This window comes from Convolutriloba macropyga, chromosome 6, assembly GCF_964194025.1.
Source record: "Convolutriloba macropyga chromosome 6, txConMacr16.3, whole genome shotgun sequence".
In the NCBI taxonomy this organism is placed as follows: domain Eukaryota; kingdom Metazoa; phylum Xenacoelomorpha; order Acoela; family Convolutidae; genus Convolutriloba; species Convolutriloba macropyga.
The window spans coordinates 36,679,578-36,706,081 of NC_134473.1; the positions used below are offsets into that span (position 1 = coordinate 36,679,578).

Below are 26,504 nucleotides of genomic sequence, written 5' to 3' on the forward strand. Positions count from 1 at the left end.
AAAATATAACATCTCAGCCTTCAATGAAAAGACCAATTTTCTTTGGTCTGTCTTTTTTACTATTTTTTTGAGACTGCAGGTCTATAAAGCTATTTCGGCTATTTTCTGGCAATCTGCCAGCTATGTTCTTGCATTATTTCTCTTGGCATAACTTGAGCGTGAAAAGCTTTAACTGGAGCCCAAATTGTAGGTCGATATTTATTGTCTTTGGTTCAGTTTCTAAAAATTTCAGTGGTGCTCACAGAAGATAAGGAAAGATGTTTTTTAGTCCTGACGCTCTTTGCGGGTTATTGCACCGATTGAGGTGCAGCAGTCTTTCTCGTACGACTTAAACTCCTGAAGGCTTCATCAGTTTTCGTTTGTTTTCACAAAAATTGGGTTTGTTGGGTTTCTTTCTGTAATTACTTGCGAGTGATATTGCTAGTCGTGGAGGTTAGGTTGATGATGGAATGGAAGGACTTGTTCACTACTAGGAAATGACAATTAGTTCAGTGCGAACCATCTATTGTAATTACACTTTTTATAGCTCTAAGGAAATTTGGAAAAATTTAGAATATTCTCTCTCGTTTGAGCGATTTAACGTTTCAAGTGTAATTCAAAGTTAGCTGCAATTGGTTACCAGGAAACTATACAAGATGAAGCAGACCAGAATTAAAATAGCCGCTCCTGTCATTTGAGAACAATTTCACTTATAGTCAATTAACTGTTCAACATATTAGTGTGCCATGGAAACCCATCTTGAAGGTAAAAACGCAACACGCATAATGCTTGTCTATACCACCACAGTCGTAGCCTTGGCAAATGTACCAAGGTAGAAAACAGTCGCCCCTGCTGTCCTCCCTGCATTAGTGACAATGATGGTATGTACATGTCACTTTGATGGTACGTACATAATTTAACGGACGATTTCACGGTCTAAATATATTGAACAAAATTGGGAACATTCCTTCCCTACAGATTGAACGCCATTTCTCACACACGCGGAAGTTTTACCATAGTTGCCATTTATTACACTGAGAGACAGATGACGACCCTACGCGACGTGGATAGTAAAGTTGGCTAATGTTTTTGATTGAGGGGCAATTTGAAAAGGGAAAATCCTTTCAACCTTGGTCATGCATACAGCAACGGAAAAGAACGAAGCTATGGAAGTCATTGCAATTTTACATGTGCAAGTTTTTACACTAGCTAATGTTTTAAGGCCAGAATTCAGATATCGGGGAACGTCTTTGTTATAGTTCCAAATGTTTAAGCGGCAGCGAAGGTCAAAGTTTATACGTGCAGATATTGGCATATTGATGTCCATTCGAATTCCAGAGTTCTAAAATTGGATTGCGTTTCAGACACCATTGCTCAATTGCGTTTCGCGTTGGTTTTTTAAAGTTCGATCATTTCCACCTACCGGACAGTCTATAGGTATAGTTAGTCCCATGAACTTGCAGCGCAAGCGAATGTTCGGAAAACTCTAACAACGCTGATGTCTGCATGTTCTATAGTCAGTCCCATAAAGTTGCAACGCCAACGCTATCGAACGTTTCAAAGGTCAAAGTTCAAATTTGAAAAATGCGGATCTAGCAAAACACTGACCATTTGCATGCCACGAGCTTTTCGAACGTTCCCTTGCGTTGCAACTTTATGGGACTTACTATAAATGTGAACTTCCCCTTTGAAACGTTTGACAGCGTTGCTGAACTTGATGGGACTAACTGTTGTCCCATAAAAAAGTTCCAACGCAATTAAACGTTAAAAAACCTTCCGACATGCAAATGAAGTGCTAATCTGAATCTTTGAATTAGTATAGTCTGTCCCATAAAGTTGGAAATAAGTGAACGTTCGAAAAACGCCAAAAACGTGCAATTGGGCAGCAATGTGCTCATTTCAATGTCAACGTTTTCTGCATTAAGCTTTCATTTAATTTTTTCTGCATCTCTAAATTTGAGATGCAGAAAAAATTGCATCTCGACCTTTGAACTCTAACCTGTGGCTTTCGAAACGTTCGCTTATTTGAACTTTATGGGATACGCTATACTTTGACCTCTGAAACGGTTCGATAGCTCTGCGACTTTATGGGACTCTTACAGAAATAAAACGACTAATTTGAGAAGTGTTGCTCTAATGGTAAGTATAGTAAGTCCCATAAAGTTGCAACGCAAGCGAACGTTCGAAAAGCTCGGGGCGTGCAAATGGGCAATGTTTTGCTAGATATCTCCATGTTTTAAATTTGAACTTTGACCTTTCAACGATCGATAGCGTTGCAACTTTATGGGACTGACTATATACCTGTCAGTTCCGTTGTGTTTTTCACAGACGGTGACCTGACAAAAGGCACTGCTGAGCCGTCTTCGTTTTCGAAACGCTAGTGAAGGTTGTCCAATTGTCTGCGTACGTTATTGCATACATTTAACACAGTTCAATAGTTAATTGGACGATTTAAAAATTTTCTTGTGATTTTAACGGTTTAGTTTAAATAAACTTGGTTATTCTGTATTGGTCCTCTATTTGAAGTTGAAAAACGTTCCCTTGTGAAGCTTCTTGAAGAATTCGGAATGGTCGCAAACATGGTAAGCAACGATCCTTGAGTTAGCTAAAAGAGAGAATAAAAGTTGTAGGTGGGGCGTACTCGGGGTAAAATGTAAAGGGAATGTATCGAGGTTTTATAGCTATGTTATGTAATATTTCGCATTTTCCGCGGATCCGTATATAGCGTATCCATTGAATTTTTGAATTAGGCAAACGTTGAAAAAGCATCGGAGAAAGTTAAAAGAAAATGGAGCTAAAGTGGGGAAATATGCCGAATCAAATTAGACCATATTGATGCATAAAAGTACGATTATATCCGATTATAAACTTTATGGGCACTTGATTAATTGAAGTACAGTGGGTAACCAAGTGCTGTGACAGAATTCTCGAATATTAAACTCACACAAGGGGGGCTTCAATGGCTGCCCAACTATAGATTAAGTGAATATGCAATTGTAGGGTGTGTACAATACTGGTGACTCATTAGCTGGTGTGCGTGGATCGGAATTGCCTCGACAATCAGACACCAAACCTTTATCAAGCAGTCCGGAATCGGTGGGATCTGGCTCGAATATTCCTCAGATTATGCCTGAAAATAGCGAGGCTAATGAAGCGCAAGCAGATGCCTGGAAGAAACTGACGGCAGGAGAAATTGGAAAGATTGCGGGAAATGATAGTGCGGAATATGAAGAGTTTGCGCGAGGATCTGGAATAAGTGGAAAAAGTCCTCGGAAATTGGGTTTTATGCCGAGTGACCAGGGTGCGCAGCCACCAATGAAAAAAGGTGCGTTTGAGTATTCGAGACCTATAAATTGGTGTTCATTTGACAACTTTGTGAGTGGTTGGTTTCGCTTTTACGGTACAGCGAGTTGATTCCGGACACTTAAATTGAATCTTTATCGTGAAATTAACCTTATCTCTTAACTTTATGCATGATTGAGGTGTTGTTACGGACGTGAAGCAATCTAATTGAAGGTTGGGGAGCAGCGGTTTTTGTCCGGAAATATAATCTCGGTTTTGCGTGTCTTAAGGCTCTCTAGACAGTGCGAAATTTTGTTTGTTTGGGCCTTTATTAAATGGCTGAGGACTTGATATGGGACCAGCCTAATGTTGGTTTTAATGCAACCACTATTTGAGCACGCGACGAAGTCAAAAAGGGATTTTTCATGAATTCAACTCGGCTGAATTTGTGCGTTCTGTTGCAAGGGCAAGCAATTGTGATATTTTTGCCACCACACACCGTACCGGAAGATTCTGCACTCAGTAGTAAACATTTTCGGATTCATTCAATGAAATTCCCCTAATCAGATAACTACCAGGCAATTGTTTGACAATCGGTTTCAAACGTCTTTTTCGGAAAAACGTCTTTTCAGAATTAACCCCGACGTAAAAACGGACATAACCCCCACTTGACTGAAAGAGCTGCGTTGGACCATGCCTGTCGGGCTATGGTGATGCCTTAGCGGACCGTGTGGGACTTGATATGCATTTATCACAAATTATGACGACCAAGATTCAAATTTAACGTTTATTTCCGCGGAGGATTGTTTACGGGGTGGTGTTGCCATGTTGGAAGTTTCCTTGGAAACTTTTAGGATCCGGAGAGTGAGCTACATTGTCAACGTCTTTTGCATTGGCTGTAATAGTTTAATTAGTCTCAAATACGGTACGCTATCGACGAGATTTTTTGAGTCCTGGTGGATCCATTAAGAAGGCGTTGAAGATTCCGTAAAAGTCGATTGAATGTAATCAAATTTTACATGTTCGGGAAATTTTCCAGAACCTGACATGTAAATTATGCTAGCCTGACGCTGCTCCAAAGGAGAGATTGAAATAGCAGTTACCGTTTTCCAAAACTAAATCAAACGCCTAAATTGTAAAACCAATAGGATTCAAAATTCGATACCATTTTGAAATCGCAGATTATATCATTTTTGATGCTCGACGTAGCGTGTTCGCAAGTCGGCATGTTTAAACACCTTTAGTTCTGGCCTTTTGTAGATCGTCTTTTCATTAGATCGTGCATCTAATGGGATCGTAATTCTGGGAGGATGTTTTTATTAGGTGCTACAATCTTGCAATGAATATGTTCAATTGAAGGTTGATCTGAAATGTTTTTGAGATCGTTTCTTTTTGGAAGTGTTCTTGTAAAGCTTACGATTGTAAGGTGCACACGAAGTTTTTTAATAGGTAGGTTTTAGATTCAACCATTTCGAAAATGTGAGGTAAACACTTTAAAACCACGCTGAAGAACCCAAACCTAATTCGGATAGTAGTTAATAAATGGCATATTCGAAGTAGAACGGACTGAACTGGATGTCTGTTTCAGAATGCTTGGCCTCGGAGAAGCCGGGACCGACTAGCTCTGGCAGTGGATCTCGTGGAAACTTTGACGGGAATGGAGGAGGCAATGTCCTCCCACAGAGGACGCCGGCACTCAATCACCAGGCCAGGCAGATACCCATATCTGCGGAAGCTCTTTTCGGAGGCGCAAGTGTTGGATCGCCCGTGCAACAGCAGGGTGCAGGTAGTCTTCAAGGGACAGTGGCATCTGCTACTGGAGGACTTCTGAACACTTTGAAGTCGCCTGCTCAGACTGTGCACGCACAGGCTATGGCCCAGAGCCAGCAGCTACTCATGCAGGTATGTGCTTGAATGAGAATCTGAGGCCTCAAACGAAATTGAGGTGGTTGGTTCTTATAGCAGAAGCTGTAAGCTGAGCTTAGCTATATTGTGTTGTCTGACCCTTTTCGTTCAACGTTTGTTCAGAGCAAAGCTGATTTTTATCTACTCGATTTACCTCTGACTTATGCCCTTTTATTTTTGGTGAAGAGGCGGCCCTAGTAAAATAGCTTCTGCGTAGTGTATTTTAACGCCTAATTGTTCAAACATTTCAAAAATGTGGAAGATATATGCGAGGCTGGCTATTTTGTAGCCCTCGATCTAGTTTTGACTTTTATCAGAACGTTTATAAGAGAACACTTATAAGGGAAATTTTTGAATTTCGAAGGAAAAATCGAAAAGGAAAACAGATCACTCGGGCTGCATTTTCTGCTGATTAAACTGATGGTAACAATCAATGTAGCAACCAATGGAAAATAAAAAAATAAAAGACTTCAGTTAACAAGGCGGCTCGGTAATGTGCGATGGCACATAAAGTTCCGACCCCGCCCATCCACAATTTTGGCATAATTGTCTAGCAAATGAGGAACAGATAGAAAAACCCAAAAATTATTTTTTGCGAAAAGTCTTTTTCAAAAAATTCTGAACGATAAGATAGCCTCCAAAGCAAATAACTCAGTGGAGTTAAAAATTGATGCATTAGCTTGATGTAATATGTCAATATTAAGAAAGCGAGTCAAGATGAACGTCAAAAACAAACAACAACAACAGCAACAAACATTATTTACATCAAAAAATTTTTTTCCCTCTTAAAAACTAAATTTAATAACAAAGTCAACATACCGTCAGATAAACCTAAAACTAAACAAAAATAACTAATAAATCACCAGAAACCATATGCGACCAGTCCATAAAAAGGTTTGGTAACAATTATACAAAAAAGAACAAAAACATTAAAGTGAAAAATATAACTTATTTTTTTGAAACAGTTAACTTCAAAGTAATAAATACCATTAGGAATCAATTAACATTACCACAAATTTACAATTACCACTGTTTCTAGAGAAGGGCATTAGGACCTGTCCTTTTTCATTTTTTAAAGCGGCTAAAATGAACAACAAAAAAAAAACAAACAAAATTTCAATTGAAACTTGCCAGAAAACGCTGCCAAAACCCTCGAGCCATATTTTGTCCCTCAAAATATATTCGATTGCGCCTTCATCAAACAGCTATAAAGTAGTACGTGGCCATTCATTAGTAAGACTAGGTAACAAGTAGACAAAAAAGCGAAGTGCTAAAGTATGAAATAATTTCAATTTTTTTTCGAATAAAAATTACATTCAATGTCATAAAAGGCATTAATTACAAACAGAACTATTTGAATAGGGTCGTTTATTCAAAAAAAGGAAGCCCTCGAGACCTGCAGTTACCCAGAATATTTCTCGCATCTACAAAAAGAACGTCAAATAAGACAAAAATCAAATTAATTTACATTTTTGTGAAAAACCGGTGTCGAAGCCACTAAGGTCATAACAAATTCATTAAAAAAAAAGATTTTGGGACACCAATCCCTTTTATTCCCTTGACACCCATAATGTCATATTTGACCTGTAATGAAATAACGAGATTAGCTAACAAAAAGAAACATAAAAAGAACAAAATTGCGAAGTTAAAAAGTTTTTTTTTTTTTAATTTTGGAAAACGATTGTTTTCAAAGTCATGAAAGCCATCAGCTATTTAATATCAGAATATCGGTTCTTCTATTCTTCCACGAAAAGCCAATGAAAGTTATCACTATGCAGGAAATTTCATACGACCGAAACGACAAAATATAAATGACAGTTAAAAACAAAATTAAAAAATTCAATTGATTTCTTCAAGAAAGAGGCGTCGAGGCCGTTAAAACGATTATGTATATCATTCAGGATTTCAATATGTTCAATTGTGCTTTATTTTTAACGCTAATAATGTGACAAGAGAACTGTCAATAATGTGATAATGTGACAAAATTCGGAAACGTGAAAAACTGGCAAATATCGAAACAAACAAAAATCTGAAATCTTGTAGTATCAAAGCCAGAAAACAATAACTTCAGGCTTAAAACTGCAACCGAGAAGAAATGTTAAATCAGTAGAAAGAAGAAGCATTCTTTTTTTGCAGACACTAAGCTGGAAGTTGAACAAATTAAGAAAAAAATAGAGGAAAACTTAATTAAGCCATTATTTATTGAAAAGTCAATTATTTTTAAAAGAAACGACCATAAACTTTCAAGTTAAAATTTAAATGGATTAGCTTGGAGCTTTTTAGTAAGCAAACTGGTTGGACCTATCACTCCTGAGCATTGATTCGATATGTTCTGTTTTTTATTTTTAAAGAAAGGGTCCTTTTTTTTTAAAAAAAAAGACCGACTGATTACAACCCGATTTCTTTGGGTGGTAGCAGTCCAAGAATGGCCCAAAACAAGCCCTGCTATTGCTTATTGTCCGTTAGGAACATTTGATTTTCGAATGTTGCAGATATAGATAATTTGTTAGTTGAAAACTCAAAATAAGTTCTGCATTTTTGATAATCAACGAGTAAAGTTAGCAAAAAAAGGCAAAGTTTTAACTACAGAGCACTCTCAGCGTACTCTGAAGTAGAAATAGCCCCCCTCTGAGTCTACAAAGATTGTATGAGTGTTGTTTGGAGGTGTACTGTCGGCAAACTTAATCAAAACGGACTAAAGTAGCTTATTTCGTGCTGTTTTTGTTGAAAAAGGCTAAATTTTGAAATATTTATCCGCATTTTTTGACCAAAAAAATTAAATCAAAACAATGAACAATGCTTGTTCGTCTTCAAAAATAAAATCAACGACACTATTCTTAAAAATTATAACAAATTTTAGCAAAATTGACGAAAATTTAGGCAAAAATTCCGGAAAATGTGAATAAAAACAACGGGAATTCACTCTACTTCTCTGAAGTTCTCAGAAGAAATTCAAAATAAGAAAAGCCGAGAAGATTTTTTATATTTAAAAATAAAATCAACAACAAGTTTTTAAAAAATGTTGACAAATTTTAGCAAAATTGGCGAAATTTTGGTCAAAAATTAGCGAAAATTCCGTAAAATGTGAATAAAAATCAACGGAATTCACACTATTTTCACAAAACTTTAAACCTCGATAACTCCCTGTAGAAAACGAAAATTAAAAAAATCTTTTTAATTCCATATTCTACGCTGGACGAGCTTTCTAATGATACCACTCTCAACTCTCTACGATGAATGTATCGATCGGCGAAAATTCACTGAACAAAAAAAAAAAACCCATTTGAGTATATAGTTCCTCCCCCCTCAAGAGGGTCGGAACAATAATTTTGAGCTCTCAAAGTAGCCAAAAAATCAACTTTGAAAATAAAGTAAACTACAAGCAGGGTACTCTAAATTCTGAGCTGTACAAACAATTCTAACTTCACCTGAAATAACTGTTGTTTAAAAACCGAGGATAGCTAAGTAATAAAACGGATTTCTTGGAATGAACATCAAATCAACAAATGCATTATTGAAAAGTAAATATGGATTTCTACTCCTGACGAGCTTAATCTTGCTGATCTTTTGAACTAACATCTAGTATAATGCAGAATCTGAGTTAGAAAACTTAATACAATTGTTCATTTTTTCAGAAGAATCAGAAGTTGCTAATCGAATTGACCTTTTCCCTCCTACAGTTTTTGATAGATGAAAAAAGTTTTCAAATGTCAAAAGTTCAAGAATACTGAAGAGTAACAAGGACGAAACGTAATTACTAATAACCAATGTTCTTCAATACTTGTAAATAAGAGCTAAGCACAGCCTTCAACCTACCCTTACACGTTAAAAACAAATAAAACAGAGTGCAAAAACTGTTAGAAATCTATATAGAAAAATTAGGTTATACTTGGTACAAAAAACGGAAATTGTTTTCTGTAAATTTAGCTGGTAACACATGTTGGAAAATTGAATTAGCTGGTTGTGATCATGAAACATCCAAAATGACAATGCGTCAGTTTTAGGATGACTGACATAAATGCGGCCAGGGCGAGTTTTTATGTGAAACATACGTCATTAGTGAACGACGCGAACCATGGGTAAAGGTCAGTTGCCAAAAAATTGTCGCTGTTTTGTTTGAGCTTGTGTGAGTATGTGAGTTCGTAAGTGTAATGTGTGGCGTGTGTGAGAGGAAAACCAATTAGTCGGAGTTGATTCTTTTGAATGTTAAACAAGTCTGATTGCAACAACTCAGAAATCCTTGAATATTTTTAAAGTAGCGGTTTAAAATTGTTAAATCTATTTAACACAAACGATTTTGACCCACTATGCTCATGAGACATCAAAATGACAAATTGTGGAAAAATTTTGCACATCAAATTTTAATCAATTTTACAATTACCGAAAGTCATTACCTAGTTTTCCAGAAAAAAGACAAAAATGACCGAAGAGAACCACGCATAAAGGTTAGTTGCCAAGAAGAAAAATTCGATTTTTGGGTACGGTCCTGCATGCATAATTAATGGACAGACATTGAAAAACAAAAACATTGAAAGACAAAGAAACATTGAAAGACAAAGAAACATTGAGACAAAGAAACATTGAAAAACAGAAACATTGAAAAACATTGAAAGGACACTATCAAAAGCTATTCCTAATAATTAAATTGGCATTTTTGTCTAGCTGTTCAACGAACAAATGTTCAACTACATCTAAAAACTGCAAACCCATCCATAAGATTGCTGCAGCCAAAAACTTATGCTATAGCCCAGAAACTTCAAATCACTGAAGCCTAATCTATGAAAAGTCATGGCGCTGGCTTCAATTTTGCTTGAGTTGTTTTAGAATTTCCTTCCAATTTAACTTGTCGGGTGACTTTTTGATTCTTGTTGAGACCTAAATTGTTCAGCAATCTGACATTGTGCTGAGTGGATAATGCGTTCGTCTTATTCCGGAAGTTGATGGTACGAAATCCTCTTTGGTCGCTGGTTATTGCACTAAAAAAATTATTCTTACGCCTCCTCTGAACTTTGCATCGGCTTACTTGGCTTTAACGAAATTGAAATAGTTTGACAAGTCTGAAAGGAAAAGCAATAATTAGCTAATAAAATGAATAAAACGTAATTAATAAAAAGACGTTCGTTTAAACAAATTTAATGCTAAATCAGGGGGCAGGGTGAAAGCAATCATGTTCAAAAGACTCTGGGACTTATTATGAGCATTGTTGAAACGAATTTGGTTGAATTAAGTATCAATAGACAGGTGGATAGTGATTACGCACCCATGCTACTCCAGCTGGGTTTTGCAACAACGGGAACGCTCTCTTGTGCTTGAATTTGGGTTTTCAATTTTCTGAATGATCAATGTTTGTTCGAAGGAACGCAAGTAGTATATAGGTGAGCGGAGCTGCCCGGGGGGGGGTGAAGACCCACATGTTTTAAGATATGCTTTAGCGGTTTCAAATCATTTCGGTCATCATTGAGTTATCACATCAATGTATAAAGATAGGTAATAGATTTTACATGTATTAAGATTTGATTTTTGATAGTAATGTATAAAATTGGGTAATAGATTTTACATGTATTAACATTAGAGATATGAAAGCAATGTATAAAGATAGTTAATAAATTTTACATGTATTAAGATTTGATTTTCGTCAGTAATGTATAAAGATAGGTATATGATTTTACACGCATTAAGGTTGGAAATAAGACAAAATCGCATTAAGATTGGTAATAGGTCTTATGTATAAGATTTCTCATTAAATTTTTTATCACAAAATAACAGAAAAAAGGCTAACAGATAGCAAATTGAAAAATGAAGCTGTGTTATATTTTTAATTGTTCTTGAACGCAGTTCACAGCAATTATTGTAAACTTTTGTGTTTTTTTATGCAAGTCTTTCGCTCGACATTTTTGCGCTTTTCTTCTAGAACATTCTTTGACTCCTAAAGTGAATTTTTCACGCTTTCGTTCTTCATTTGAGTGATCGCTAGTGCGCCGAAGTTGCTAATATAAAAGCGGTTGCAGCATAGCAAAATTAAGTGACTCGTAGCCGAGTTGGTAGTGAGTTTGGCCATGGAGCGGGAGGTCAGTGGTTCGAATCTCGATGGGGTCAAAGTTTTTTTGCATCCATAAAGAAAAAATTGGTCTAGACTAAAGACCATCAATTAAAGTGCCTCACATGTCGTTCAAGAGCATTTCTTTCGACATTTGTCGTTTTATGTTTCACGATGAGTCATCTTTTTATGCTATTGTTTTAAGGTATCTGGTAGCAAACAGTGCTCAATAAGACTAAGTGCAAGGCAGAAAATTCTACAGTGCTAATACACTACCAAATATTCTGAAGAGCACCTGTGTTAAGAATAAGCTTATTCTAAATAATGAGTTTTCTATGAGACGTTTATCGATCAAACTCATGATTGTTGTAATTTATAGTTCCTAAATCACATATTTATCATGAATGATTTCACAGCAAACTATAGCTAATTTCGGAGACTGTACAGGTAAAAAGGATTATCTCAAACAACTGATAAAAACAAAACAACATAATCAACTCAACTCTGGGTTAACCGGAATAAAAAAGGATCAAAATAGACCTCTGTTGAACTAATAAGATTGTATTGGTCTCCTTATATGGATGTCTGAATTGATACACACAAAAAATTCTTATTGATAGCTACGATGAAAGTTATTCAATCAGAAGTGCTAGAACAAAAGGAACTTTAAGAATTTCCAGGTGTTTCTTTATATCAGAACAAAAAAAAACCTTGCTTGATTTTTTCATCCAGGGTTGTCTGCAGATCTGGTCAACACCTTGCAAAATGGGTCAGAAAACTTTTACATGCTCAGCTTGAACTTTAAAAACCCGGTTCGAGTTTCCCTTCAAGAATGATTACTTTAAACAGTGGACTCATCAACTTGAAAAAAATTTTATTACAATCACATCACATGTTCACAAGCGTACAATTGATTTAAATGGATAAAATGAAAGAAAAAGAATCAGAAAGTTTAGATCATCAAAGGTGTCGTATGAATTCCATCTGCATCAACAATTCGTTTTGGATAAAAAAACGAGAGTCCTTTTTTAGTTTGCTCATAAGTTAGAATTTGGTGATTTATAGTTCTGAATCCTCTGTTAGTTGAGGCTATATTCACTGCATCGTCCAGGACTCGTCTGTATTTCTGTAAAGGTCCATCACTGTTTTCTTCCAGAACACTCTTGTTGAGTCCTTTGCTGCTGAACTTAGTTTTGTTCGTTACTGAATTAAAGCAACAGTACGTTTTGCTACATAAACATAGCATTTCAGTACATCGGAATTCCTCCTTGAATAATCCAGGCTCACGCTTGTCATGTTTTTTATGTTTATCGCAACAAGTTCTTGGAAAAAAATTACTTGTACTATTAGCATGAAAAAAATCTGTACAGTCATTACTTCTCTTCTCACTCCAATTACTCCTCATTTCTGGTTTAATGCATTCATAGAGATTTTCATGAGCCAGCGCCAGATACAGAGAATCAGTGTCCATTTCAAGCTCCTCAAATTTCTGAACATCACAGAACTTGTCAAAGAAATTGTAGTAGAGCTCCAGCATTCTCAGTTTAGCATACTGTAAGATAAAGAATCCAACAATTATTGGTTCACGATGCTCAACAGTGCCTTTTGCAAGCTCAACCTCATATATATCTGGTGTAACGTTGTTCAATCTTCTAAAAAGACGATTATTAATAGCTTTATGCGTCTTTTCATCGTTAAGATAAAGAGTTTCTGTGTGTCGACTTCGATCCATAATCTGATAACCATACGAGCTGTTCCCAAGTAATTTCATAGTTTCAGCAACAACGCTAGAGTCCGGATTTTCATCACCTTCTCGTCTTGCATCAACAACAGATTGTACAAAACCGTTGAAACATTTTTGCGGGATATACTCAAGGAATCTGTGGATTTTGGTACAGCGAAGACCCAGCTTCAAATAAAACTTTAATAATGGTGTTATGACTATTCCGTTGTTTAATTTGTAACTCGAAATCAACATTCGTTGTGGTTTTAACAATAACGAGTTTCTTTCAGCATAATCCAGCATGAATTTACCTATATTCTCTCTTCCAACATCACAGTTTTTGAAAATTGGGGGAAAGTTTGCAAATCGTTCACGAAGCTCTTCAGGAACTTCTAAATCACACTGTACATATCCGAATAATTTATCTTCCTGTATCCGCATCAACAGCGTCTCCCTGCTCAAAGGTAATTTGTAGGGGAAATTTTTTCTAACGTGGTTCTTCAACACGGAGTTCTTCTGAACATGATCCCACCATTCACATTCTCTCATCTCTATAACTTTGTATCCTTTCTTTTCTAGGTAAAGCTTTCGTAACTTATCAGACTCACGCTTCCGGATACCATTCTCAAATTCGTCCTTATCAAGACTTGGTTGAGTTTCTCTACAGGGACAGAAGTGGTAGTAGCATCCAAGGGCTTCAAAAATTGTTTGGCAGTGACCACAAAAGCCATCCACAGTAAAAGAGTCAATTTTTTTCTGTCTTCCAGTCGTATAGAAGCTCTCAATAGTACATTCGGGTCTGTTTGCTTGATAGAAAGACATTACCATGTTCTCAAACTTCCTGATTTTGTTTTGACGAGCTTTGAACTTTTGAAGATCGCTATCAAACTCCCATCTAGTGTAGAGTCCAGTTGGCATCGCTTGGCACATGGAGAAAGGGTACAATTGGCTAGCATCTATTCCAAGTATTGCTTTACAGACATTATTTGACCTCCGGATGAATGTTTTGTCTACAACAGCTTTCCTCGTAAACACTATTGATGGACCACCAGTCATTTCACTTCTTATTTTCTCATGCAAGTCTTTGTCAGCTTCGATGAAAGGGTAAAACTTTCTATCCATCGATTTATGAAGACAGATATTTGCTAAATTGGGTAGCGTACAACCAAGCTTTAACATATCAATTTTCTGATCGTGATAAAATTTCATCATTTTCTTCATTGCTTGTAAAGTTGGTACAACATCTTTGTTATTATACCAACGAAGGAAATCTCGAAAAGTTTTCATTTTCTCCACCTTCCACAACTCTTCTAGGAGAGCATAGTTTTCTATTCCAGTTCTAGGCTTTTCTTTAAGTCCCATTTCCCGGAGAACTACTGACTCCTCTTTTCCAGATTTAATCAACTTTTCGAACTGAGCGAAATCTTTTTCCAGTGGATTTAGGTTTTTCAGTTTGCTGAAGAAGGAATCGTAATGTGGAAGATGACTACAGTCAAGTTTCGATAGCGAATCAAACCATTCATATGGGAAATATCCTTTTGTCTCTTCGGATTGATAGGCTTTCAGAAAAGAGTCCAGAGTTGTTGCTCCACCGAGAAAATTTACTATATCAAGAAATTGAACATCCCCAAATTTGAAAGAAATAAATTGATTTGCCTTCTTGATTACCGTAGGTGTAGCAGCTTTGTCGTTGAGGAGATGAGGAATGAGATAGCTTTTGATTAAATTCAGATCATACTTTCCACTGTTGAATCCAAAAACTGGTAGAGTGTCAACATAATTATTGAAATGACACTGGAGATCAAGGAGCTGCTTTTGTTGGTATCGTAAGAAATTTTTAGAAGCATTTCTATCTTCTGTTTCACAACTGATATTTGATTGAGCTTCGGAAATAATTTGCAGTCTGGAGGACACATCATTCAACCTGGTTTTGATCTCTGCTTCCACCTCCAAGAACTTGGATCTCACATCCACCTTGTTTTTTGCTGCTAGTATTTCCAGTTGAGCTACAAAAGATGAGACGATTAGGATCGTTTTCGCATATGAAAACTGGTTCGTCCAACAAATTTGAAGAGATTGATACCGATACAGGTACATGAGTGCCAATCCATGATGTTGTCGCCGTGTTATTGATATCAACTGAATGAACACATATTGCTTCGAAGTCGAAGACGGCTAAATTTTTGAAGAGAGTATCATCTGCTGGATAAGCAATTGAGAAGTTGTCAAGCTTCTCAAACAGTGTTTCTCGCAAAGAATAAACACCTCGCGGATAGACATTTTTCACTCGTTCTTTACAAGTTTTCAAGTGACGATTGAAGTTTCCGGAATGGTTGAAAAAGACATCACAGCTGGGACAACGAAGTTTCTTGAAGAATTTGTTGATATCATTAACATAACAAATATGGTTGTTATAACGAAGCAATTTGATGTTTTTATCATATCTTTCAACGCTTCGTCGTACAAGTTCACCGATAATTTCACCCTCTTCAATGTCAAAATCATAGATGAAAATGTTTTGTTTGATTTGTTCTTCAATTATAGGAATTTGATCAAAGGAAACACCTGTGAAGTTTTCAGGGTCACAACCACTTGCAGTAACAAAATTGTGAAAAATTTTTATTGCCTGTAGTTCAACATCTACTGATCCAAATAAATGAATAGCAATTGCACGGAACAAACACAAATTATCGTTATACGGTTCATCGTGTCCATTTGAAAGCAGACAATTTACTTCAGGGTTCCTTAATAATGGCTCTGGAAGAGGTGAATCAGTGCAACCCATAGGTATATTCGTAAGAAGCGCTGCAAAGACAGTAACATTTGTAATTACTGTGAATCGCCATTTTGAGTTTTGGCGTTCCTGTGTACATGTTTCAATCAAGTCAAGTTTCTCAATTTCGTTCTGGATGTTTAATAAATCGTTTCTATTGCTTAGCAGAAAAGCTCGGTCCAGCAGTAAATTATTTTCTTGCGGATAATAATATCGGTAATCGTTTGTCTCCACATTTCGCAAAATAAACCCCAATGCTAGGTTAACTTTTGCAGCACAGTTGAGGTTTGTGAAAACTTCATCGATTTTTTCATTGATCTTTTTGTTGTCCAAATCCGATAAACTGAAGTTGAAAACTTTCTGTCTGCCATGCTCAGCATGCATATCGTCAAGTAAATGCTGACAAGCTGCCAGTTCTTCTTTCAATGATTCGCTATCATTATCAATTTTCTCCATAATCTCACGAACACGGTTTGTGCTTGAGGACCCAACTTTTGTGCTAGCTTGATGTGCTTTCTTGCGATGCAGTTGAAGTGAATAGAAACTCGGGAACTGTTTCTGACAGACAACACATTTGTTCAGTGTATTACGAATTTTTGCTCCGTGAGCCTTCGCAATATGGTATGATAATTCTGCAGCATTTTTTGTCGCAAAATTACAATTCCTTTTCTTACAGTAAAGCGTCCCCATCATACATGTCTTCCTGTGGCGAGCAATATTGGTCTTTACAACAGATTTTCCACATTTTTCACAGTTGACGGACAGGTTTCGATCTTTTGCAGGCATTTTGTAATAATTGGGTACGTTTAACTATGGAATGAACAAATAGAGATGTTTTATTTTTATCGAAAAGTATTGACAACTGAGTCTTAGAATATGAATAAACAGATGTCTCTCAAGTTCTGCAGAAATTCAAGGTGTATTCATTACTACATGCGAGCAATAAAGTTGAAATATTTGTTTATGTTACTAAAAATAGATTTCATTTCGAGTCGTCAACCAATCACGGCAAAGTTTGAATAACTTCGTGAAATTGCGACAGCCATTATTCGTGTACAGAACTTCAACAACCCTGATTTGTTTTCTGAAAGTCTAGACAAAATTTATTCGGTTTGTTTACTTAAGGTCTCGGTTTGTTTACTTAATGTCTACACAGAATTTATTTGTTTACAAGCAATAAAAACAACAATATAAAAAATTTTCGTCTTCGAACGACCTTGAAATTTTGTTTACACCATGTTATCAACTCAAACCCAATAATTAATAGAGGTATATCACTTTTTACTCACTCAGTTTAGTCTCTTACTATGGTTGAAGCTATTTACGAAAAAAGTCCTGAATACTTCGAAAAATTTTAAAAACGATTCAAATACACTATTTGCGACAAAGAACCAAAACCTCAAGGTTCTTGAATAGAAAATTATGCGTACGGTTATCATTCGTCTTCGACTGTTATCGATGGTTGTTCGTTTGGTTCCAATCATTGGCATCTCATTTTTGAAGATACAGGTCCCGAAGATAAAATTGTTTTTTCTTCGTATGCTCCTGCGACGATACCTTGCTTTGTGACTTGTTTTAAAATCCGTATTTTGCCTACGGAGAAAAATTTTGTTACTCATGGTGCTATTGTCTCTCGCTTACATGTTGCTGTGGAGTACTTGTCAAAATTTAATCATGTTTCAACCAACAAAACTAAAAAACAACTTCCTCTGCCTAACCCTGCGAAAAGACTCTCAACCATTACTACTACCACTTCTAACAAACACGCTTCCACTATCCCCGATGTGACTGTAAAACGTTTTTGCCAACTAATGCTTGGTGAACATTCTTCTTCTCTCTATCAGATTATGGATATATTTTTAAGTGGGCAGGGAAGTTTTGTACGTGAGACTTCAGACTATTTAATAAACTTTCAGTTCTGTAAAAATTCTACTGTCTAAAATAGTGTTGTGATAGAATATTTAATTCAATTTCACTCCATATGTTTTAAAAATGCCAACAATTGCAATTCATTTACATCAGGTACAAATGGAAACTTACTGCTATAGAAATAATGAGCAATATAGATGCAAAATAAACCACAAAGTTGCGAGTCTGCTGATTGCAGGGGAGACTGAATATCTCTTCTGTGCTCCATAATATCCATCATCATATGTAAATCAGTACATTGCTGTAAGCGGGAGAAAATGTCTTTATAGGCAGTCAGAGGTACTGCTAACGGATCTGCAAAGTATAGTACGGGGTATGCGTAGCGTTTCGCAAGCATCACCCAATGTGAACCAATAGAATCAGCTCGCGATGCATTCACAATTATAAAACTGTTAACTGGTAAATTTAAGGGATAATTGTCAGCCGCATAAACACCTCGAAATTTAAATTTGAGATGTTTGCACTTTTGAACATGAATATAAATTTGGTCTTCATCCATTAGTAACCATTCATAGGTAGAACGTTTTTGGATACGTTTCTTGCAGAGTCAATATACACAGTAGACGATTTTTCTCCCAGGAAAAAAATTTCAATGTTGTTTGGCAAACCAGTATCAAATTTCAGTTCAACCGATAATGATATGTTTGTTAGTTCAGGATGAATAAAGTCGTGTGTCGCCTCTTGCGTGCTAGTTAAGTCAAATACCATTATAAAGTGATGCGCAAAATCACTTAGGGGTATTCCATGACCGTTTTCAACATAAGCTAGGGCACTCATTGAATTGTAATACAGGCGCTTGTTATCATTTGTTAACATTGGAGTGCCAGCTGTTGCGAACCCGTTTCGATAGACCGTAATTTCACTCAAACCAAACTTTTGATAGTGGTAGGGATTGATATTGTTAGTTCCAATGAATGCATTGCTCCTGCACAATGCAACAATCAGCCGCCTTATTGGTTCTTTTGTGAAAATATCTTCATGTTTCCAACTACGTTGACCTGCTGTTGCGAGGAATGTTTTTGTTATTACTTCATTGTAGCGATACATTGCCGGAGTTTTTAGGAGTGTTTTTTCAATGGCTCCAACAACGTTGTCTGACACTGTCATCTTTCTAACAAATAAGTTTGCTTCATCGATTTTAACTTTGTAATTTTTTGCCGCTGTCTCACTAATGGTAACAAAATCATCTTGCGATCTTCGGAAAGAAAGTCTTAAGGTAACACCACTTACTAAATGTTTTTCACAGGAAAAGAAATCAACAGCGAGCTTTCCATATAAAGTAATTTGTTCCGATTCTCTCACAGCTACTTGCCTTGCATCCCTTGAAGCTGCAGCTATACCATCGGGGTTCGGCTCATACTCGTAACCTTGACACTTTAGCCAAGTTTCCTTTGCATCGGCTCCATGTGAAAATTCTGTTTCAATAAAACTTTTATGAGCATAGTGTCCATTAGCTGAGGAAATTTTTATTCCATTTGCAGAAACAGTACAGTCGGCGAACAGTGAATGAAGAACATTATTGACAAAATATGCAGCATCGGTTGCGGTTGCATCGCCGGCGGTATATCACAAATCAGTTCCATCAGCATTTTGTATTCGACATTTTACTTCCAAATAAATTTTCTGCAAATCTATGAAATTGTTGCGATCGCCTACAACTTCGAATTCGAGCGATGATCCAGAGGGAGAATAAAGTGGTCCAGTTTTTTGCTCAAATGATTGATCAAAGGTGACTAGCAAAGGTGGTTTTTCAAATAAATCCAAGGAACTGTGAGTGGCTTCGGAAGGTATTACAATATTAGTTCGCATTTTTGACTCGAGAGAAAAAATCCAGTCGACTTCTTCTTGGCTGTGGTTTTCGAGAAATGATTTTTTTAGTGGAACGTTTTTTGTAGGTTCGAGGTTTAGCATATTGTTGTCTTCGACGTTTAATAACTTGCCGGCCTCGTGTTATGCGTGAATGGAGAGAACCACCAAATTGTTTTCGGGCTGTTTTTGCAACCGTGCTTTTCAACGCCTGCTTTGCCGACTTTCGTTTCGTTGCTACTTCAACCAACTCAGGAGCACCCTGCACTAAAAGCTCTCGGCCAATTCTTTTGGCAGCGGGCCATATAATTCTTCTTGCCAATGGTAAAGCAACTCTTCCAATACCTGCTGCGAGGGCTCCAAAGCCACTTCCTCTTTGACGATAATGACCGGAGAAATGTGGCATTGACTGTGATGCTTGGTTGCTGTAGTAAGCTTCCATTTCACTTGATTTTTTGAAACTTTAAGCCTACTATCACTTTTCCTGTACCAATAAATGGAATAAGTTTTCCGGCTTCGTTCCTCAACTCCACTTTAATGTTCTGAATATTGTTAGAAAGTATGGGCTTGTAATCCAGAATTGTAAATGTCTTGTGATGAATGGGTGTAACAGTGTTTATGCTGCCGTTTCTTAGACGCCTTTCGGTCTCAATGATTTTAATTACAGGAGCTCTCACGTCTCCAATAATTTGATATTCTATAACGTCTATGTAGACAAATATTAATTGTGAGCCACAGGTTATATCAACTGGAAAATCACTTTGGTGTCTATTGAGAGTTTTGTGTGATTTGTATCCAATATGAATGTATCCATCATGCGAGTTGTCTTTTATACCCTTGAAGCCGAGAATACTTGGAACTTCTTCGTTTTCAAATGAAAACCCCTCATTCGCTCCGAATTGTAAAACCAGTTTATGAGTAATTTTGTCAAAAGTAAAATCAAATTGTTTAAACTGAGCAATTCGCCTGAGTTCATCCATTAGTTGATCCAAGCTACTGTAAATGCCTTTGCGAATTTTTCTGAGGTGTCCACTGCGATTATTTGAGGCGTCAAGTTCCACTCCCGAGTTTTTATAAACGACTAACCCGTTTGAATTGACGTTGTTGATGTTTGATGGGAAGGATATTGAAGATAAAGCTACTTGCCATTCTCCATCCAAAATAAGCGGTTGAGATAACTGGTTACGGAATTTTGCCATTGTGTTTTCACCAAAAACTTCCATTGATGCGTTGGATATTAGGTCGATTGTGAATTCTTTGGCGGGATTCATTTTATTCGTCTGCAGTAACTAACACGTTTACTTGGACTAATTCCGGTTCATAAAATTTACCTTCAATTATAACGTTGTTTGCATCTATAAGATTGTACGTTGGTGGACACACGGTAGCAATTTTGAATATCGTAAAAACTTCGTCTGTATAATTTTGTTTATAACCTTTTCTGAATTTTTCGTCGTGCTTTGCAATCCTAACAAGGTCTCCTTTTTCGTATTTTGGTTTATACTTTGTTGTGTTGATTGCTAATGATATTAAAATTGGTTCATGTTTTTTGAAAACTTTATTAGGTGCTAAATGGGTTACCCGGTTAACACGACTGTTTATAGTATTTACAAACTGGGGTAAATCTTCAATATATGTCCAAGTCCACTTTTCTTCCAAATATTTGTAAATGATGTTTTTAAGAGATCGAATGTTCCTCTCTGCAAATGCCGACTTGGTTTCGCTTTCTGTTGTATATAAATGAATTCCTTTCTTTTCACAAAATTTTTTGAAATCTCCTTTGAACTCTGATCCCTTGTCTGTCCATACTTTTTCTGGTTGTTTCTTCTTGATCATTTTTTTGAACGCTTCAACAGCATCTTTTGCATATAAAGCTTTCATTGGTTGAACTCGTAAGTAACGTGATAAAACATCCACAGCCACTAACAAATATTTTACACCATTGTTGTGTTGGGCAACTTTATCCATATACGCAACATCGACAGACCAGATTTCATTTATTCTATATGCAACAGCTTTCAGTCGGGGAAAACTTTTCCTGAATTGTCTGTATTTTGTGTACGGTGCTTTCGACTGAAGATAGCGAACAATTTTGCCTCTGGTGAAACCGCTAGCCTCCTTCAAGTTAGCAATGCTACCAAATGCAGCACTGCCTTTAGTGTACAATTTGTCTAACTGTTTAACTTGATAGGAAGTAATTCTCCCAGGGGCTGGTTGGTTTGATTTCTTTTTCTGCCTCTTCAAAGTTTCTCGGGTCTCTGTCAGAAGCTTTTGTTTTCTTTCGCTGGGATTTTGAAGCAACATCTTTGTCCGACTCATATTCCAAAAATTGTAGTCTCTCTTCAGATGATAAATTTAGAAACTTTTTGGCGTATGTGTTACAAGTCAAATGCGACCCAATATCGAGATGCGTTAATACACTGAATTGTTCGAAAGATAGTTTGCAAGTGGTTTGCTGTAAATTGTAAAGAAATGTAGCAGCAAGAACTTCTGTATTTGTACCATTAATAAGCAATCTCTTTGAGTCCAAGGAAACGGAATCTGATTCCTCTATTATGTCCAGTATTGTATTCGCTCTTTCAAACTTTATCCCCTTCAAGATTCTAATATCATTCAGCACTCCTTTTTTGATAGTCGATGTGTTGTCTGTCGTAAATGATTTCGCCATAGACTCGTTTATTGTACTTCTATCATCCACTGAAGCGTCAGTTTGTTGTTCTGTATCCTGTTGCGAGGCAGAAGGAGCTGATGGTGACTTGTTTCTCTGGAGAAGCGATATCTGCTTGGCTGGATTGTGAATATTTTTGTTGCTGAGTAATTGAGAGACAAGAGGTTGTTCTCTTGTATACATCTGTTTAGGTATTAACACAAACTCTTCAGTATGCATTTTGTTCTATATATTCAATGCAGGGTAATGCTATGAGTTGAATGAGATTGTTGCCCGAGGGAGATTGAATTATTTTTAACCGTTCAGTTTTCCCTACTTTTCTGTTTGAAAGTTGACGCAGAGTTTTTTCAAATTTTTTTAGTTCTTTTTTATTGACTGGAACAACTCCAGAGAGTACGTTCATCACACAGTCACTCAGAAACCAAATGAAGTCGCCGTCTTTAAGTAACTCGGATTCAATGTTGGAGTTCTTGTTTGTGCTATTTGCCCATTGCTTGAGCATAAGCAAATGTTTCTTTTTCATTCGTAATTGGTGTAACAACGGCTTCCTCCGAAGGAATGTAAAAAATTGAAGGATTAGGTCCAATAATATCTGACGCAAATCGTAAACCCTGACTGGTTTTGGGATCGAGATCAATAATAAAATTTCCAAAGGGCTCCGCAGTTGCTAGTTTGTATGCTTCTTTTATCAGTTGGAGACAATTCAACTGTTTTCCAAGATATTCAATTTGTTGAATGTCACGAAGCGACTTGAATAATATTATGTGTGTGGTATTCAGATCAATGGTTCTGGACCATTTGCTTTGATGGAATAAATTATGCTTGACGTATATAACATGTAATTTGCGATGACGTCCTGAGGTAGCTATTTTTACAAATTCTTTATCGTTGAAGATTTCTTCACATGAATCATCATAGATAAGCAGACAATGCGATAGATTTTTTGTTATATCAAAGCTTGAGTATTTTAGAAACTCAATCCCTGGTATAACTTGTTGCATATCTTTGAAAAGTGGTTGGAACTCTTTGTAAAAATAAATTTTCTCAAAACGTGGATAAAAGGTCGAACCTTTTAGCATTCGAAACAAGAGTTCTGTTTTACCACAACCACTTGGTCCTACAATTGACATGAATACCCTGTCATGTGTAAGAATAATTTTGTTCATAGTTTGGGATTAGGTAAAATGTAACCAACTAAACTCGATAAGAGAGCAATCCAGATTGATTTCTCTTCACAGCTTTCTGATAATAGAAAGAGCATAGAAAAGCAAAGAATGATCATTAAGACAATGATACTAACTTGAACAAAAAATATTACTTCGGACCTTGGCACTGTTGAATTTGAACAACAACGCCATGGGGGCCTCTCCTTGTTGTTCACATCAAAGACTAAATTACTGATACCGGCGTCAGCCTCGTCTCTTTGATTCATTGGAGAAAATTAATTGAAAAGTGAATTGAAACAAGAATGATACAAAATGTTAAATTTTTGAATTATTCTCTGGGCAACTGTTTCATGTACCAGAACTCAAACAAATTGAAACCTTTAATATGACTTTTTATCTCTAGTTTATAACAAACGGTTGATGAGTCATTTTCCTCGATCGATGGTTGACTGAAGACTTTTTCAACTTCGGGGTGCTCCAAGACATATAATCGCAACTCCTTCGGCATCTCAATAAGTGATAGCTCACGTTCTGGTGGTGTTTTTTTCAATCTAAATTCAGGAACTTTTTTGTCCACCCATTGCTTCCAACGTGGGATTCGCTGCTCTTTGGGGGACTGCGTAGGCTTCTGGTTTGTTTTGTTCATAGCCATAATTGAACTGATTCCGATGTTCTCGAGCTCTCTGTTTATTTTTTACGTACAGTTGGAAGTGATAGAAATTATCTATCACGGGAAGGAAAGCTCTGAAGCTGTCTAGCTCGTCGGGGGAAAGAGTAATAGTTGCAAAATAACGTTTTGCTGCTGCGCTATAAAGCGAGTTGTAACGCGGTTGTTGTGCTGTGTTTGGTTTATTGTTGAGATAGTTCGCTCGGTTCTGTTGATCACTTGAAAAATTATTCTGTATTGGTGGAGAGGGATCCTGAACTCTGTTGAATATTACAATCGGCTGATCGTCAAGTGGAGTCAAGCAAGTGAATATCTTCAAGTTGTCTGACAGATAAGTTGTTAAAGTTGCCGTGTCTTCTCTGTGCATCACTTTGTGTCCACTGTGAGAATATTCTTGCTTTACGTTCCGCGCAGTGATTTGATAATTGATCGCTTGTTGAACGAAAGTTTGAATGAAGATAACAGGAGGGAACTTGTTCTTCTGATATTATCTCTGAGATTCGGGGACAATTTAGATCCTCCAGATTATAAACAGTTTTTTGTAAAAGCTTACTGAGGAGCTCACACTTTTCAATGCCTTTGGCAAAAAAGTTTTTCCGTGTGAATCGGAAACTGAAACTCAGACAGATTGTTTTCAAATCACAGTAAGGTATATCACCTTCGTCCCAATCAAGACCGTGTAGGTTATTGGTCAGCCAAATAACAGTTTGTCTATCGTGTGCGGGTAAATCAGCGAATTTAAGCGGTGGTTTGAAAAATATTGTATCGTTGTAACTGGAACACAAACTGAGTTCTTTTATAATGAATCCAAGTGACTTAAGTTTGAAACCTTCGAGATCGAGGACAATAATATTTGTGGTTTTGCTGCCAAATTTTTCTAGCATTCCAATTCACGAAACAATTGTGAATGAAAAATTTTCACTGATAGAATGAATAAAATTCCTGTCAAGTGTCCAAAAAGACAATTGTTTACTGGTGAGTAACGGAAAGCGTAAACATATCCAGGGCCTTTGTTTCTGCAATCTTTTATAAATCCAGCGGCGTCATGCAATGCAGCATGAAGCCGTAGCACTTTGCTCCGTTTCAATAAAGGATCTAGTCTTGAATTATCAATTCCAATGAAACCACCATAGGGTCTAAATTTAAGTGCTATTTCTCCGTCAACTTCTGGATCTAACAAAGAACAAGCAGCTACGAAATATAATTGTCGATAAGATATGTGTGTATAATTTATGTTACCTCTCAGTGATAAAACTTTCTCATGAATGAGCTTGATGTCTTTTGTTCCTATTGTGTTCATTATTTACTGTTTACTGAACGTGAGCGTTTAGAGTTTTTGTTTATAAATCTTTCAATTCTGATTGGTTGTCAACTTGAATAATAAATCAAGCACTGTGATTGGTCAGTTTATTTTGGAAAGTTTTGTGACCCTGAACGTGTTTGGGCATGATCCGATGACTCTCCAATTAATATATCAGTATTGATTTCATACATCTACTAACAGGTTAGTTGTTTTACTGTTGTTTTCACCAATTTGTATGCATTTCCGGACATAAGTGATTATGACCATAATTGCATACATACTTAGGTGAAAACTTGTTTTTCTTGTACAACTGGGTTTTTTATCATTGAGTATGTAATGTATGTATGTGTGTATGTATGTATGTGTATGTATGTATGTATGATTGTATTTATGTAAGTATGTATGAATGTTTGTATGAAATTATGTAAGTTTGTATATATGTATTTATATATGTACATACGAATGAATGACTGAATTAATGAATGTTTATGTTACATAAGTACCTATGCTTGTATAGGTGTTTTGTGAGTGTGTGTAGGTGTGTGAGTATGTATGTGTGCAAAGCAAGATAGCGCAGTGGTAGCGCGCTGGGCCCATAACCAGAGGTTGGTAGATCAAAACTATTTCTTGCTAAAAAGACAATTTTATGATGGGGATATGTATTGGAGAGAAAACAATTGAGAAAACAATTTTGGACCCAATTTTTACAAGTGTCCACACCCCTTAGGGGAAAAATTTCAAATTGAAAAAAAAAATCGACTTTGAACACCTTTTATCATTCACAAAACATGTTTCACAACATTTAACGTCTATTAGAGACAAAAAATTGAGAAAAAATTTTTGGACCCCATTTTTCAAAAATTTTACAAGTGTCGACACACCTTAGGGCAAAAATTTCAAAATTGAAAAAAAAACGACTTTGAACACTTTTTATCATTCACAAAACATGTTTCACAACATTTGACGTCTATTAGAGACAAAAAATCGAGAAAAAATATTTGGACCCCATTTTTCAAAAAATTTTACAAGTGTCGACACCCCTTAGGGCAAAAATTTCAAAATTGAAAAAATCGACTTTGAACACTTTTTATCATTCACAAAACATGTTTCACAACGTTTAACGTCTATTAGAGACCCAAAAACGCAGAAAATTTTTGGGCCTCATTTTTCAAAAAATTTTACAAGTGTCGACACCCCTTAGGGCAAAAATTTCAAAATTGAAAAAATCGACTTTGAACACTTTTTATCATTCACAAAACATGTTTC

General features: G+C 36.4%; 2 protein-coding genes across 4 annotated transcripts in view; both read left to right on the forward strand.

The window, feature by feature from the left end:
• LOC142341654 (E3 ubiquitin-protein ligase RNF10-like) overlaps positions 1-26,504 on the forward strand; it is a 323,897-nt gene that overhangs the window by 192,793 nt on the left and 104,600 nt on the right. The gene's annotated exons all lie outside the window — the stretch shown is intronic.
• Positions 2,352-26,504, forward strand: part of LOC142341653 (uncharacterized) — a 43,126-nt gene continuing 18,973 nt past the window's right edge. For both annotated transcript variants that reach the window (XM_075392770.1, XM_075392771.1), the window contains exons 1-3: positions 2,352-2,561; positions 2,980-3,304; positions 4,850-5,163. In XM_075392770.1, coding sequence (XP_075248885.1) covers positions 2,547-2,561; positions 2,980-3,304; positions 4,850-5,163 — 654 coding nt within the window. In that variant the 5' untranslated portion in view covers positions 2,352-2,546. The remainder of the gene's footprint in view (positions 2,562-2,979; positions 3,305-4,849; positions 5,164-26,504) is intronic.